Below are 14752 nucleotides of genomic sequence, written 5' to 3' on the forward strand. Positions count from 1 at the left end.
CCCTGCTTGTTGGTATTACTTAAACAAATAAATAGCACAATAGGACAGCAAAAGCAAGCACTTTCAGTAAATAAATTTACCAACATCAGGCAAAAGATAAACAAAAAATATGCAAAAGTTCATTTTTATTGATCTAATTGTTATATTGTGTTTTTATTTATAAAATTAACTTGAAAAACAGTTTTTCTCAGTTTATTTATCATAATTTGTAGTGTATATCATTCTTTTCTTATGGGCATTTTTATTAGAAAAATTGATAGTTTGTAGATTGGTGATTGTCATATTCTTGTCAAAGTTAGCTTGCTTGTCGTTGCTTCAGGCCTTAAGCAACGGGTACCACAGGGACAAGCTGGTACAGGAGATCATAGGTAGGGTACTGAGGGCAAGGCACAAGCAACATATTGCCCTGAGTTGGATCTGAGGCCACAGCAGGATCCTGGGTAACGAGTGTGCTGATCAACTGGCTAAGGTGGGGCCATGGGTCCGTTTGTAACTAGTATGGTAGCACCCTCAGGTACTTACATTAAAGGTACTCTACTGCAACAATCTATGACACACTGGCAAGAGCACTGGACTCAAAGTATGTTAGGTAGGTCAACTTACACTTTTATGCCTGAAGTTGGCTAAACTCCAGTAAGTTGTGATTGGAAAATAATGCAAATACTGACCGGACACGGGAAGTTTCCCCACTTCAAGTCCAAGTTTGGACAAGAAGATGGTAGCTGCTTCTGTGGGTGCCTTTGCGGAAGGACTGCCCCTCAGTGGAAGTCCTCTTACTGAGGACTTCCACTGAGAGGCACACAATTCCCTGTAGTGCCATTCGGCAAAGCAAGGGGGTAGAGTTCGCTTTATGAGGCTGTGCTCCTTCCAATGGAACACAGCCTCATAAAGCAAACTCTACCCCCTTGCTTTGCCGAATGGCACTACAGGGTTTAAGACCCTATATTAGCCTATCTCATTATCATATGAAAGGCCATGATTTTATAAGAAAACAGGTCCACCGAATTTGTTGGAATAAATAATGATACATAGCATAGTTTGTAATAGACACTAGTTACCACTCTGTTTTCTTTGAGGCAATTGTTGATATCAAAAAGATGAGTGCTTGTGTTACTCTTTTGATCTAGCTTGATGGGTTGTTATTCATGGAGCTTACAAAATCCATGTTGGGCTCAGCCTTCTATACCTCTTATATCAACATACCTCTTATAAACCAGAACGTTCAATAGGAATAGAAGTATGACCTTTTACTCCAATTTCCGAACTACCAACTCGCACAAATCCAGAGAGGGGTTGCCCATAGGCATGTTCTGTTTTTGTAAGTATGTATTGTTATTGAATTGGAAAAATGATGTATAACATAACATATGTGCTAGCTCCAACACATGTTTACATTGTGTATTTTCCCTGGGGGTGCTTATTAGCTTAGTAACATATCCCTAAGCGCACAGAAGCATGGTTGTATTTTTATCAAGGGGTTTAGGGAGATGAAATCAAAGACAGTAATGCATGCTTCTTCTGTTATCCTAACTTGCTGTAAAATATCAATTAGGTCTGTGGAGTTATTGACATTTAAAGCATACCTATTTAAGTGCTCCGATATAAAATTGTGTACTACATTGTCAAGCATCCAAGTTGGAGACCTAGCTTTATTTAGAACAGGTCTCAGGGATGGTCTCAATCTTTATCAGGTTTATAACTGATGAAGCCCGAAAATGTTAGTATTCATTAAAATTTTGCTGTTACTATGTTATAAAGGTTCTCGAGTGTAGATTGTCATGATTAGGGTTTATCTTTGAAGAAAGTTTCAAGTGTGGTGTATTGTTATTGAACTGTTTATTGGCAATGTGGGACTGCAGAGTGCAAAATAGATGGTAGTCAGTTCATTCTAAGTCAGACTGTAAGGTGAATGTGGTAGAACCTCTGGGTCCAGACTGGTCAGCTTCTCTAAGGTCATCTTCACTCTATGTGCCAGCATGTTGTTGTGGCAATATTGGTCTTTGTCAATTTTTGGATGTAGTTTGTCGATCTTGATGTTCAAATGATCCAGTCATTCATAGTAAACTTCTTTCGTGACAGTGATGTTGGTTGGAAGCAGCTCCATTGTGATGATGCCAACAAATAGAGATCATCACCTTCTGTACTATCAACCCTTTGACATTTGCAACAGCTGGATGACCTTTGTTCACCCACAAATGTTTCAGTAAATGCTTTCCTGGTGAGGTCATAAGCCTTCTTTATGTTGTGGCCACTTTTGAAGCGAATTTTCAGTACATAAAAGTATACATTTACAGCACATAAATATATACTTTTGAAAATTCAATATTGTCTGATGCATCTATTTCCAATGAAATGTGTGATGAAATGTCCGTCGGTTACTCTATTTATATACTTTTTCAGTTGTTTCCATAAAAAAGATTGAAGTGTCTAAATTTCAACTTTACAATTTGTATACTCACTGGCTACCCCCATAATTTTATTGTAGGTAGGATGACCAGATGACCCAGTTTTGCCTGTTTTTAATATTTGATTGTAGAATTTGTTTTGTTTCCTCGGCATGATGAAGTGAAATTGATTAGACACAAGGCGGTTTTTTACATTCTTTATTTATTCATTGGTCGATACGCATTTCGGGTCTCTGATACCTCCCTTCAGTCAACTTTTTATTCTGTTGGTTATAGTTTCAAATATATCAATTAATTTGTATAATATTAAAACACACTTTTCTTAATAAATTTGAAATTGTGTCTTCCTATTTACTTTGTTTCCTCGGCAGTTTATTAATGTAGAATTAACCTTTGAATAGAGAAATTTTATGAACATGCCAATATAATATCACCAATTTATAGATAAATAAATTTTAAAAACTAATTAAACTTTAATTAATTTTTAAAATTTATTTATCTATAATGATATCGAATGCTGACAGATTTGTATTAACGATAAATGCCTTTATCGTTAATACAAATCTGTCAACATTCAATTTCGTTTGTTCTCGAGAAAGGTCATTAAAGATGACCTAAAACGTTTGAATTTGCTAATAAATACGGCTGCATTGTATAAGGTTTTTGAGTAGTGAATCTTTGGTATTAAAATTATTTTCTGTTTAATTTTGTTCAAAAGTTGTATGCAGTCTTTTAAACAGAATTTTGTCACGAGTCTTGTGTGTTTTAATATTTTCATTTTGTAATGTATCATCATTTAGTTTCAGAATTTTGTTGTAAGTTGATGATTTTTAATATTTGTTCGAACTGTCAATGGCCTTTTGTTTTTAACTCATGATTAAAATTTAAAATTGTCATATAAATCATCCCATTACATGACCCATACCTTTAAATTTTAAATTACCTTTCAAACTTGTGTGTTATCTGCACGAAATTACAGTACTAATATTTAAAATTACATAATGTACAGTACAGGGTAGTGAATTTATAATGATCCTGATAAATATCTCATAAAATACACGTTCAATTAAAAAATTAATCGGAATAAAATTTATATATTTTTGATGGTCTTTCCAATTTCATAAAATTTACCTCTTGCACCCATATAGGGACTGGTTTGGGTATTTTTTTCATACAGTCATTTCTCCAAAATGACTTTTTCCTTTTTGAAACATTATATGTAATGTAAGCATGTCCATTTCTGCATTACAATCTGATTTGGAACTTAAATTCATATGGTTCTATAATAATTTATTAGCTCCGTAACACTCAGAATGCTGCAAACGTCACAAAACTGCCTGCCAATGTGTGTGTCAATCTGCTCCGCTATATATCATGTGACCCGTGTGCAGTTTCTTACTAAACTGTCCTACAGGTGTGTCTGCATCTCGATGTGTTCCTTAACTGAATATCTCTGCCCTCTAATAAGGGAGGCATAGATATTCTTTCTAGATTTTTTCTGGTTTAATCTGTCCAAAACTGACTTATAGAATGACCATGTGGGTCATTCTGTAATAAGTCTCTCTCATGTAAACGTAAGTCTAATACAGAACTAAAGAACAAAGATGAAGTTCTCACATGATTTCTAGTACAAACAAGTGAATCTTACGGTTATATCGAAAACATTGCTTTATTTTCCATAATAATAGCTTATTTATTTCTTAAACATACATTTTAAATTTTTAGGCTGGATGGAAAGAAAGTCATGCAACTTTCATGTCGGAACTCAAAAACTTGCAATGTTATGGGATGACGATGTTAGGGGCTGCATTAAAACATGCTTTTGATTTGTTGAATATCAATCGCATGCAGACAGGAATCGATACTTATGGTCAAGGAAGATGTCCTTTTTATCTAGAACCGTCCATTATTGTAGTCATAACTGATGGAGGAAAACTTACCACCATACATGGAGTTCAAGATGAGGTATGGTAAAACTTTTTTCGCCTTAAGTGTAAAAACAGATGTATTGAAATATAATAAAAATTCATTTATATCCATTTTTATTATTTAATATATTATTTCTTGCATCAAAAATTAGGAATTAATATCTCTTTTTTATTATCTGCTTTATAGACTTCAGATTTCTTTTTCAAATATTGTAAAAATCGAGATATTAGAGAGGTTGCGGTTCATCTCTAAAACATAAACGTTGAACGTCGCCATCTTGTAATCCTAGAAGTTTGACAATGGCATTTGGAATGTCGAGCATGGCATGTAGACGTTCGGCTTAAACGTCTGCATTTTTCTGTGTTTTGGGTTAAAATTATGATGTATTTTATTAAAATAATGATTATTTAAGCATTTGTGAATAACAATGTAAAGAAACAGACAATTTTAATCCAGAAATTATTTAATTATTCAATTTTTTTGCAAGTGATGGGAAGTGCCTATAGAATTTTTATATATTTGTTTTCATAATAGCTTATCATAACTCTGTTGAAGTATGTTTGTTCTTTCACGGCATCTTCTATCATCAACAGCATAATACATTTGTAAATTTCTAAAAGTAATTTTCCAAGCTGCATTTGGATTTATATAAGCCACTTCTTCCCTCAACAAAATTATGTTGTGAGAATAGGCAAAACACATTGGAATTGTCCTATTGTATAGAAGGAAACACGATGCTAATTAAAGTTAAAAATAATTATTTAGTGTTATTAAACATCCTCTAAATATTTTTAAATGGTTTAATTTGTTTATTTATGTTTACCTTAATCGTTCTTAAATGTTTCTGCCATTTTTCAACAATATCCCATGAATCAGTGCACAATGTGAGCGTGAACGTGTGGTGCAACATGTTTTACTTGGAGTTCAAACATCAAACATGTACTTCTGCTTGCCGTATAAGTTTAAAGTTTGAACTTCGGCCACAACCTCTCTATTGTTTTGAAATTCTTTATTTGAGAACTGTAACTATCATGTTAGACAGATAGTTTTTTTTTTATAACAAATTGTATTTATCTCATTATATTTTGCTGATCGTGGAAACTCTAGCTGTTATATGCATACATATTAAAAAAAAATCAAAATACAAATTGTTTTTATATCACTGAAAGAAATGTTGTGTAAAGCATTTATAAATACAATCGTAATCTCTCAGTCTTGTATTATCAGAGAAGACAACTCATATTAATACATTTTATGGACGTCCCCAAATTTAATCCAATTCTAAATTAAAAAAGACCACCATGTCCCATTTAAAAACTTTGATCTTCGTCTTGGAATAGCATTATCAGCCAGTGCTCAATTTATCAAATAAACTCTCTCCCTTCATTTTAAAAAGGGTATACAGGTGGTCTTGGTCATTCTGTATAATCACAAAACATTAAACGAAAACCTTATTATCTCTGTAAGTTAGGAGTGTCAATACAAAAATTTATTTGATCTATATCTATGTCTAGTTTGTATGTGAATAGGATGAAGAGAATAGTTTAAGTTATGATTCTCTAGAAAAATTAAAGGCTAATGATACCTTTAAAAAACTGATACATTATCAAAATCCAATCTTCTCCATACTAACAAATTCTTCGTCACTTTTTCCACTCATGGTTTTTAGATACAAAGAAAGAAAATCTTACCCTGGTAAGCCCCTCTGTTCCATATTTTGGATCGGTCTCTCTGTGCATTGCAAGAACATTTAGAAAATTTGGGCTCGCTCTCCCAATAAAAATACAGGGAGAGTGGAGTAGTAGTTGAAAGTATAAAAATAGCATTACATAATTTATGGATGATCCCATATCAATATATCTATAATAATATTTCTCGGAATAAGAATGGAGCTGATGTGCTGGATTTTGAATGGGTATCACTTGCTGCCATAGCTAAACAAGAAATCTACTTTAAGCAACAAATCTTGCAAAATATGGGATTATAACTACAACTGTATTATATTGTGTTGGATTATAATTGTAGGAAAACGACAACAATCTTAAATTGTTGCTATTCTTGAAGATTTTATAACTATTTTATAATCATTTATGAATTATTAAATTATTTATCATTTTTTATTATTGAAATTGTATTTTACAAATAATATAAAAGGTTTTACTTATTATTATAAGTTAATAACATAGTATTTAACAAACATATAAAACAAGATTTTAATTATTTGACAACGCTTTAACAAATGATTATCAATGATTAAATATCATCTTTCAATCTTGTTCAGTTCCATTAAGAATTGTTAAGTCTGGTGTATCTGTATTAATGAACAATGAATCTACAATGATGTCTTTAGAAGAAAAGTCCGATTTCCAAAAATTCTTCTGCCTTTTTCTTAACAAGCTTGACAAACGAGGTTTACACGAATCAGTAACGGCTTTTATTACTTCTTTAAATAAAATTCTGATGTCATCCAACTGGAAAATTTTATTGTGATGTGCAATGTAAGCTTTGACGTGACTCCAGATGACTCAATTGGATAAAATTCTGCATAATATGGTTGTAGATGTAATACAGTGTGACCTGCTGCTTTAGCCATGTCATCAACGTGACTAACTCAAATACTTTAGCCTCTGTATTTTCTCAATATCTCCAATAGTTTCTGTTTCAATTGTTCAGACTGCCATGATATTTCTTTCTTATTTAATCAGTCAAATTTGTGGACAAATTTTTATACTTTGATACCTTTGCATTATCCATAATAATGCAAGAACCATTTGAGATCACTCGATACGATACAAGTCACTTGGATTTTACAAATACATGAGCCGTTCACAGCCCGGCACAGGTATTTGTAAAATCTAAGTGACTCGTACAACATGGAATTCATATAAAACGGAATTATCAACAGTGTTATAGGGGGTCGACTGTATATGCTCTCCACCTCAAATTAGTAGTGGCTTGTCCCTGTACATCATACTTTTCCTTTAACAATAGAGTAGTGCCGGTCATCTACCTAACAGCTTTCAGGGGAAAATTTTTGAATTGAAATAACATGACTTCCAATGTAACATTGTTACCCATTCTTTTCTTGATTGATTGTTCTCAAATCAACATGCAATCAGTTCAGATGATTCTTTCAATTTTAAATTCCAGTTTTGACAATCAAACATAAATTCAATTTCCTTCAATACATGGTGCAAAGTTGACTTATTTATATTTTATAAATTGGAATTGTCATTTATTAACAAAGAATGGATTTAATCACGGGAGGATCATTTCCAAAGATCAATTTCTAAAGAAAAATTGATGAATTGTCCTTTTATTGACTTTGCAGACGAATTCGTTACATTTCACACCTCGTCTTCTCTTCATGCAAAATCTGTTTTTATCTAGAAACTCTTATCTTTCCATCTGTTAAGTGGAAAGATAAGAGTTTCTTTACTCGTCACTGGTAAAGATGAGTAATGAATAAATGTTTGCAAAGAAAATGCTGTATAAATTTAAAATGGCAAGTGCAAGCAGGACAAGTTTGTTAGTTCATTTCCAAATGCTGTCAAGACTGCTGTAGACAAGCCTTTCCTTACTGAGTATACACGTTCCTTCATTCTTTTAACATTTGTGATGTCACTCTAATATATGTTTTTTCTTTCCCTACTTGCCTGTCTTCCATAAGCACAGAATAAATACCTGGACCCATTCACTGATCTTTTATCATTTTCTATTAATTGGAAAATTGTTGGGTGCTTTTATAGCGTATTTTATCTCTCATATGAAAGTGCTGAGAAGAGTAGTCAAGTGCATCAAAATGCTGAGAAAAATATACAAGGAGGTAGAAGCAGTAACATAAGATAAAATACTAGAACTTGAAAACCATGCACTTCAAATGAGCTAGCAAATGAGTTTGCTTGGTGATGGCTTGGGCAGGTTTTTCTACTCGAGAAAACAGATATTCTTTTCATTAACATAAGAATGAATTCTCGAGCCTATGTTCAATTATTATATGATCTGTTTGGCTCATATAGAGAAATCTTGTGTGCAGAAAACTGCATTCTCCAATAAGATCAGTCATAAAATAAACTACATCAGTCAATGATATAGTTTATTTTATAAACCTTCACTGGATCATCATCTTAATCACTCAGTAAGGCATTTGTAACAATGAGCTATAACAGCATAACCAATAAGGAAATATATGGTGTCATACTCAAAAGGAATTCCACTATACCAACTTATAAGAAACAATAAAAGCAAGGTGAACGACTAACCATCAACTGGTTTTCAGAGAAACTGTAACTAAGTAGATAGAACCTCAGCACTGCTGCTGAATAGGATAAAACAACACCAGTATGATTTGAGGAAAAATAAGTTTTTAACTGCACTAATGGTGTTTGCTTCTCATAAAACAATCTAGCTTTACAGGATAAAGTATCCTTCCATCATAAAATTGGTCACTGGCCCTGTCCATGCAAAAAACCTGGAGATCATCAAAATTTACAAACACAGACTCAAGGGTACTTGCTGAACAATAGAGATATAGACATTTTATTATACGTGCACAATAAGTGATCATAATTATCGTTCATCTTTATATTTGTTATACTTGTCAAGTTACTATTAGTTTTATTGAGTTCTTGCTAATTTTTATGTTTATATATTCGTTTATTTCATCACGTTTTTGTTACTTTATATTTATTCCTTAACTTGGAGTGTTTTTGTTCTCAAACATCTATTTTCATTTGCATTAAGTTTATAGTAGAAGAAAGTTATGTCAATTCAATATTTTTCTTATATTTACTGATTACATTATTAGATGATAGCTTATGGTTTAGTATCTATCATAAAAATAACTTATTTGGCTTCCTAGTAAAAATATTTATTTCAGTACAGGCCATATGTTAGTAGTACTATTACGTTTCATTTCTATAGATGTAAAACTCCTAAATTTTGCTAATGATAAGTTGTGGAGCAACTTATTATAAAGTAATCACACATTTTACATCCTAGACAAAAGCTGTACCTCATGCCTTAACTCTTAAGTTCTTGTTAATGCTCCTCCTTCATATGCGTACCTGTACCTACAAACTGTCAAACTTAGAGTGATTATTTTACATTTGATAGTTGCAATACAACACCTTCATTTCAAAGAACGTGTAAACAATAGAGAAGTTTGGCAAATAAAGAAGAAATGTGGAGTCCATCTGTTAACAAAGCCTAATAATAGAATTTTGTTTTAAGTAGATGCCACAGGTAGGGGTTTGTCAGAGGCTTATGAAGTATAAAAGACGCTTTAAGGGCAGTAAAAAGACATGAAACTACGTATCAAAGAAGAATTATCAATAGGAATGAGACGAGGAAAAATTTTATTTTCTCCTAGAGGAAAAAAATGTCATCTTTTAGCCAAAATTGTTTTAATAATAAATGCTTGTAAAGTGCCAACTTGAGGTTTAAGTACTGTGTTGAGATTACAGTGTTTTGTGGCTTCACAATTAGCAATTTATACAATAAAAAAAAAAAGACATTAATACTCGAAAAATTAATTGTACACTAATTAGTTTTAGTCGTATGTTATTTTTAATTATTTTAATTTCACATGCCATTATTGATTTTATGTTTTAAATTTAAAATAATGCCATTTCTGTTCATCTTTTACTTTATTCTAACCGATGAAGCCATAGTAGTAAAGCCGAAAGTGCTTTTATTTATATTTTTATTGTTGAAACTGTGTCAAAATTTCTCAAATTTTATCACATATAATTTTCTTTTGCTTATTTTATATATTTTTGGTATTGTCAGAAGTGATTTATAATGCTTACTAAATTAAAGTAAAACAAATAGATAGACGTATTAAATTTAATAATTTTCAACAGTTTAATATCATCGCAAGGTAAACATTTCGAATTTAAATAGGTCGAATTTTAAATTTCAAACTTTGTTCTAAACTTAAGCTTAGTAAGTTAAATACACAACATATGATAGAACTCTTAAACTGTGAAACTCTTAAACACTTGAATGGGCTTTATAGGATTATTTAAATATGAAACTATATTCTACAATCAAAATTCATTAACTAGCTAACTTTTAATGTCGTAAATGCGTTCACAGAGTGCCTAAGGGCTTTGAAATAATGTCTGAAACATCCTATTAATTATATATAAATATATTAATTTCTATTAATTTATTTTTGTATTTGTAAGTTTAGAACAATGATTGCCAGATTAAATAGGACTACTTTACTGTTACTATTAATAATTAAATCCCAAGTAATTTGATACTAGAGGTAGGCAAGCCGGCAATCGTTTGGCTTATTATTAAAATGTCGGGCTTTGGGATGTTTATATATTTGAATTATTGTTGTTACTAAATTTTGCAAAGAATTAGGAGTTTAGTTCAAAAATATTAAATTAATTCAAATACTTGATTAATTTATTTTAAATTTTATCAATAGAAAGTTTTTAAATCAAATTTTATTACTTCTTTTTACAGTTAAATCTACCAATGCATTCATCTGTCCAAGGTTCCGAACTAACAAAAGAGCCGTTTCGATGGGATCAGAGATTATTCTCGTTAGTTCTTAGATTAACCGGTACGCCACCGGTCGAAAGGGATCCAAATTCCGTTGTTCCACCCGATACTTCGCCTATTGATGCCATGTGTGAAGTTACTGGCGGTAAATTAAACTTTTTTTTTTATTATTGTAATAGTTATTGTTATTAATTATTAATTAATTTTAAGTACAGTAGGTTCTCTAATAACAGACTTTCAAATTTCATGGACAAAAACTTTGTCTTCTAAAGGAAAAATTTATTTGTGAATAGAGTATACTAAAAGGTAAAAGGTTGGGCCAATGAATCAATGAGTATAAATAAATAAATTTACGTTATAATAATACTTAATTCATACTTAAACATTATAACATGATTTTAATATATTCTGTACATCATTACTGATATATGTTTTTAAAATATATTTGATTTAATGGACTCTTGACAATAATAGATATTCCTTTTCCCAATTAGTTTAAATTGAGGACCTACTGTATTTTAAAAATTAATGATTATGATATCCGATTCTAATAATAATCATTTTACAATATGTTTTAATTGAGATTAAACCTTTGATGAGTGGGTTTACTGATGGCTCCCTCACCTCCCAGAGTGAGTTAGTTTTTAAAAAACACAACATTTACAAGAAGAATTAATATCTCGTCTTCTAATTCATCTCTTTTAATAAACTACACAATATTTTCTTCTGATTTGATAGTGTTGAATAACTAACTCCAGTAATTCTGAAGGAGACAGCGAGTGCGAATGACTAATAGGTGCCATGTTTGTCTTCATGCTAGAAAATTTTATGCTGTCTCACAAAATTTACAAAAACCACATGAAAAAATTTTCCAGACCTGTTAATAGATATTGCTAGCTGTCTGTGACGTTTCACATTTGCCCACAAATATATGAATATACAGGGTTTAAGTTGGGAAAAAATTTTCTGTAGAATTTTACTACAGAATTTTACTAAAAAAGTTGTAAAATTTTAGAAACTGTAGCTAGCATTTCTCATCCGTGAGGCTGCCTAGAACAGTATACAATACATTATTGTTTAAACATTTGTTTATTCTCACAATTACATTATTATAGTGTACTGCACTACCAATATAATCATAAGTATATTGTTACAACTCACAAGTATCATACATTATTGAAGAATTCTTGGTTTTGATTCATACCAGGTAACAGATGCCAAATGAAAATCAAATTTCCATCTTGGGGGCCATTTATGGAGATGTTTAGCAAGTTGCCAACAATTTTTACGTCACGACAGTTTCCAATTGGAATTTTTTGTTAATGTAATCTCACTGAAATCTGTCACACTCAACAGTTTGTACTGGGTGTGAAAGAACAAATTCAATAACTGTTTATATATGAAGGTAATCTGAGAGAAGGTCATTTACAACTATCATTTTATAAACTTTAGCCAATGACATATCCTTATATCAGTATCTGACAGCAACAAATTTTTAAACCCATTCCACTCCATCAGAAATTGTGTTTTTAAAATTACAATATTAATAATTAAGTGTTGGTTTATTGGAAACTTTTGTGTGTATAAAGCAGAGAATATACAATGCCAAGGTGATGTCTGTCAAGATGGACTTTTCTTTTGTGTAGTCGGAGCAACAAGAGATTGCACTCGGTCGGTACTAACTGTCTCATTTTAGGAGAGATAGGTGACATTGAGGTTGCCACCCATTATTGGGTTAGGTGGAAACCCCATTTAAAATATAAACAAAATTATATCTTAATTGAAAAAATATTACATAAAATTATTTTTAATATATATTATGTTTACTTATAATGATAAAATGCTTAAACAACACCTTAAATACTTTTTTCGGCAACACTTCAATTTGTTTAAACATTTTGACTCTTTTCACAGGTCTGCATCATGTTTAACAAGAAAATTTGCTCTATTTAAGAAGACAGTTCAAATCTTTTTGTTAAACCTAACGCAGACCTGTGTAAAGGGGTGAAAACGTTCTTTTATAGAAATTAAAGTGTTTCTGAAAAAGTATTTAAGGTGTTGTTCAAGCTAAATTAATTTCAGTCTATATAGAAGCGTAATTTTAAGGATAAAATGATTTTTCCATTATAACTACCGTCGACCCCCCTATAACACTGTTGATTTTTCCGTTTTATATGAATTCCATGTTGTACGATTCACTTAGATTTTACAAATACGTGTGCCTGGCTGTACGTGTACGGCTCACGTATTTGTAAAATGTAAGTGACTCGTACAACATGGAATTCATATAAAACAGAATAATCAACAGTGTTATAAGGGGGTCGACTGTATTAAAGTTTTTGTTATGATTCACAAATGATGCTGTAATACGTTAAATTTTCAAATGTGTTTCGTACGATTTGAAGTAAAAATAATTGTTTATGCTAAATTTACTGGCGTTTTGAGTTTTAAAAATTGATTTTTCAGATGAATCAGTCTAGGCATTTGTTTGGTTCTTCTTTTCCTCAAATAAGTACACACAATTGTACATTTAAGAAACCTGGCTCAAGCAAATGAATTCAAAACTTGGTTAACTTATGATGATGATATTTGTCTGGTTCATTGCATCATTTGACGAACCTCATTTAGTTACATACGATGGAATTACAGCATTTATGAGACATGTCGATTGTGAGAAGCATTAAAAGAGAAGTATGTCTTCTCATTATCTTGTCCTTCCCCTGGCCGTTTTTTTTTAAGCTGGGAATTAGCTGTGATTTGTTTGGTGGTAGTATTGCAATATTAACTTTCTCTGCAATAAGATTACAAATTTATTTTCTACTACACAATAAAAGCATGTATATCTACATATAAAAGGAGAATTTTCGGATTTCTTTCAAAAGATCTATTTATTTATTTATTTAACACATAATTGGAACTGTCAATGGACAAAAGATTTCCAACCCCAGAATAACACATTTATCCAAAAATACAATTAAAAATAACAAATAAAATTAAAAAAATAAAACACTTTTAAAAAGAAATAAACAAAATNGTTTGTTCTTTCACGGCATCTTCTATCATCAACAGCATAATACATTTGTAAATTTCTAAAAGTAATTTTCCAAGCTGCATTTGGATTTATATAAGCCACTTCTTCCCTCAACAAAATTATGTTGTGAGAATAGGCAAAACACATTGGAATTGTCCTATTGTATAGAAGGAAACACGATGCTAATTAAAGTTAAAAATAATTATTTAGTGTTATTAAACATCCTCTAAATATTTTTAAATGGTTTAATTTGTTTATTTATGTTTACCTTAATCGTTTTTAAATGTTTCTGCCATTTTTCAACAATATCCCATGAATCAGTGCACAATGTGAGCGTGAACGTGTGGTGCAACATGTTTTACTTGGAGTTCAAACATCAAACATGTACTTCTGCTTGCCGTATAAGTTTAAAGTTTGAACTTCGGCCACAACCTCTCTATTGTTTTGAAATTCTTTATTTGAGAACTGTAACTATCATGTTAGACAGATAGTTTTTTTTTTATAACAAATTGTATTTATCTCATTATATTTTGCTGATCGTGGAAACTCTAGCTGTTATATGCATACATATTAAAAAAAAATCAAAATACAAATTGTTTTTATATCACTGAAAGAAATGTTGTGTAAAGCATTTATAAATACAATCGTAATCTCTCAGTCTTGTATTATCAGAGAAGACAACTCATATTAATACATTTTATGGACGTCCCCAAATTTAATCCAATTCTAAATTAAAAAAGACCACCATGTCCCATTTAAAAACTTTGATCTTCGTCTTGGAATAGCATTATCAGCCAGTGCTCAATTTATCAAATAAACTCTCTCCCTTCATTTTAAAAAGGGTATACAGGTGGTCTTGGTCATTCTG

General features: G+C 31.2%; 1 protein-coding gene across 1 annotated transcript in view; it reads left to right on the forward strand.

The window, feature by feature from the left end:
- The window catches only part of LOC111639005 (integrator complex subunit 6-like), a 67941-nt gene that overhangs the window by 9600 nt on the left and 43589 nt on the right, over positions 1 to 14752 (forward strand). Inside the window, exons 3-4 of the mRNA XM_023384780.1 lie at positions 4131 to 4370; positions 10815 to 10998. Coding sequence (XP_023240548.1) covers positions 4131 to 4370; positions 10815 to 10998 — 424 coding nt within the window. The remainder of the gene's footprint in view (positions 1 to 4130; positions 4371 to 10814; positions 10999 to 14752) is intronic.

Source organism: Centruroides sculpturatus, unplaced genomic scaffold (genome assembly GCF_000671375.1).
Source record: "Centruroides sculpturatus isolate CEXI.00-Female unplaced genomic scaffold, Cexi_2.0 scaffold1288, whole genome shotgun sequence".
NCBI classification, from domain to species: domain Eukaryota; kingdom Metazoa; phylum Arthropoda; class Arachnida; order Scorpiones; family Buthidae; genus Centruroides; species Centruroides sculpturatus.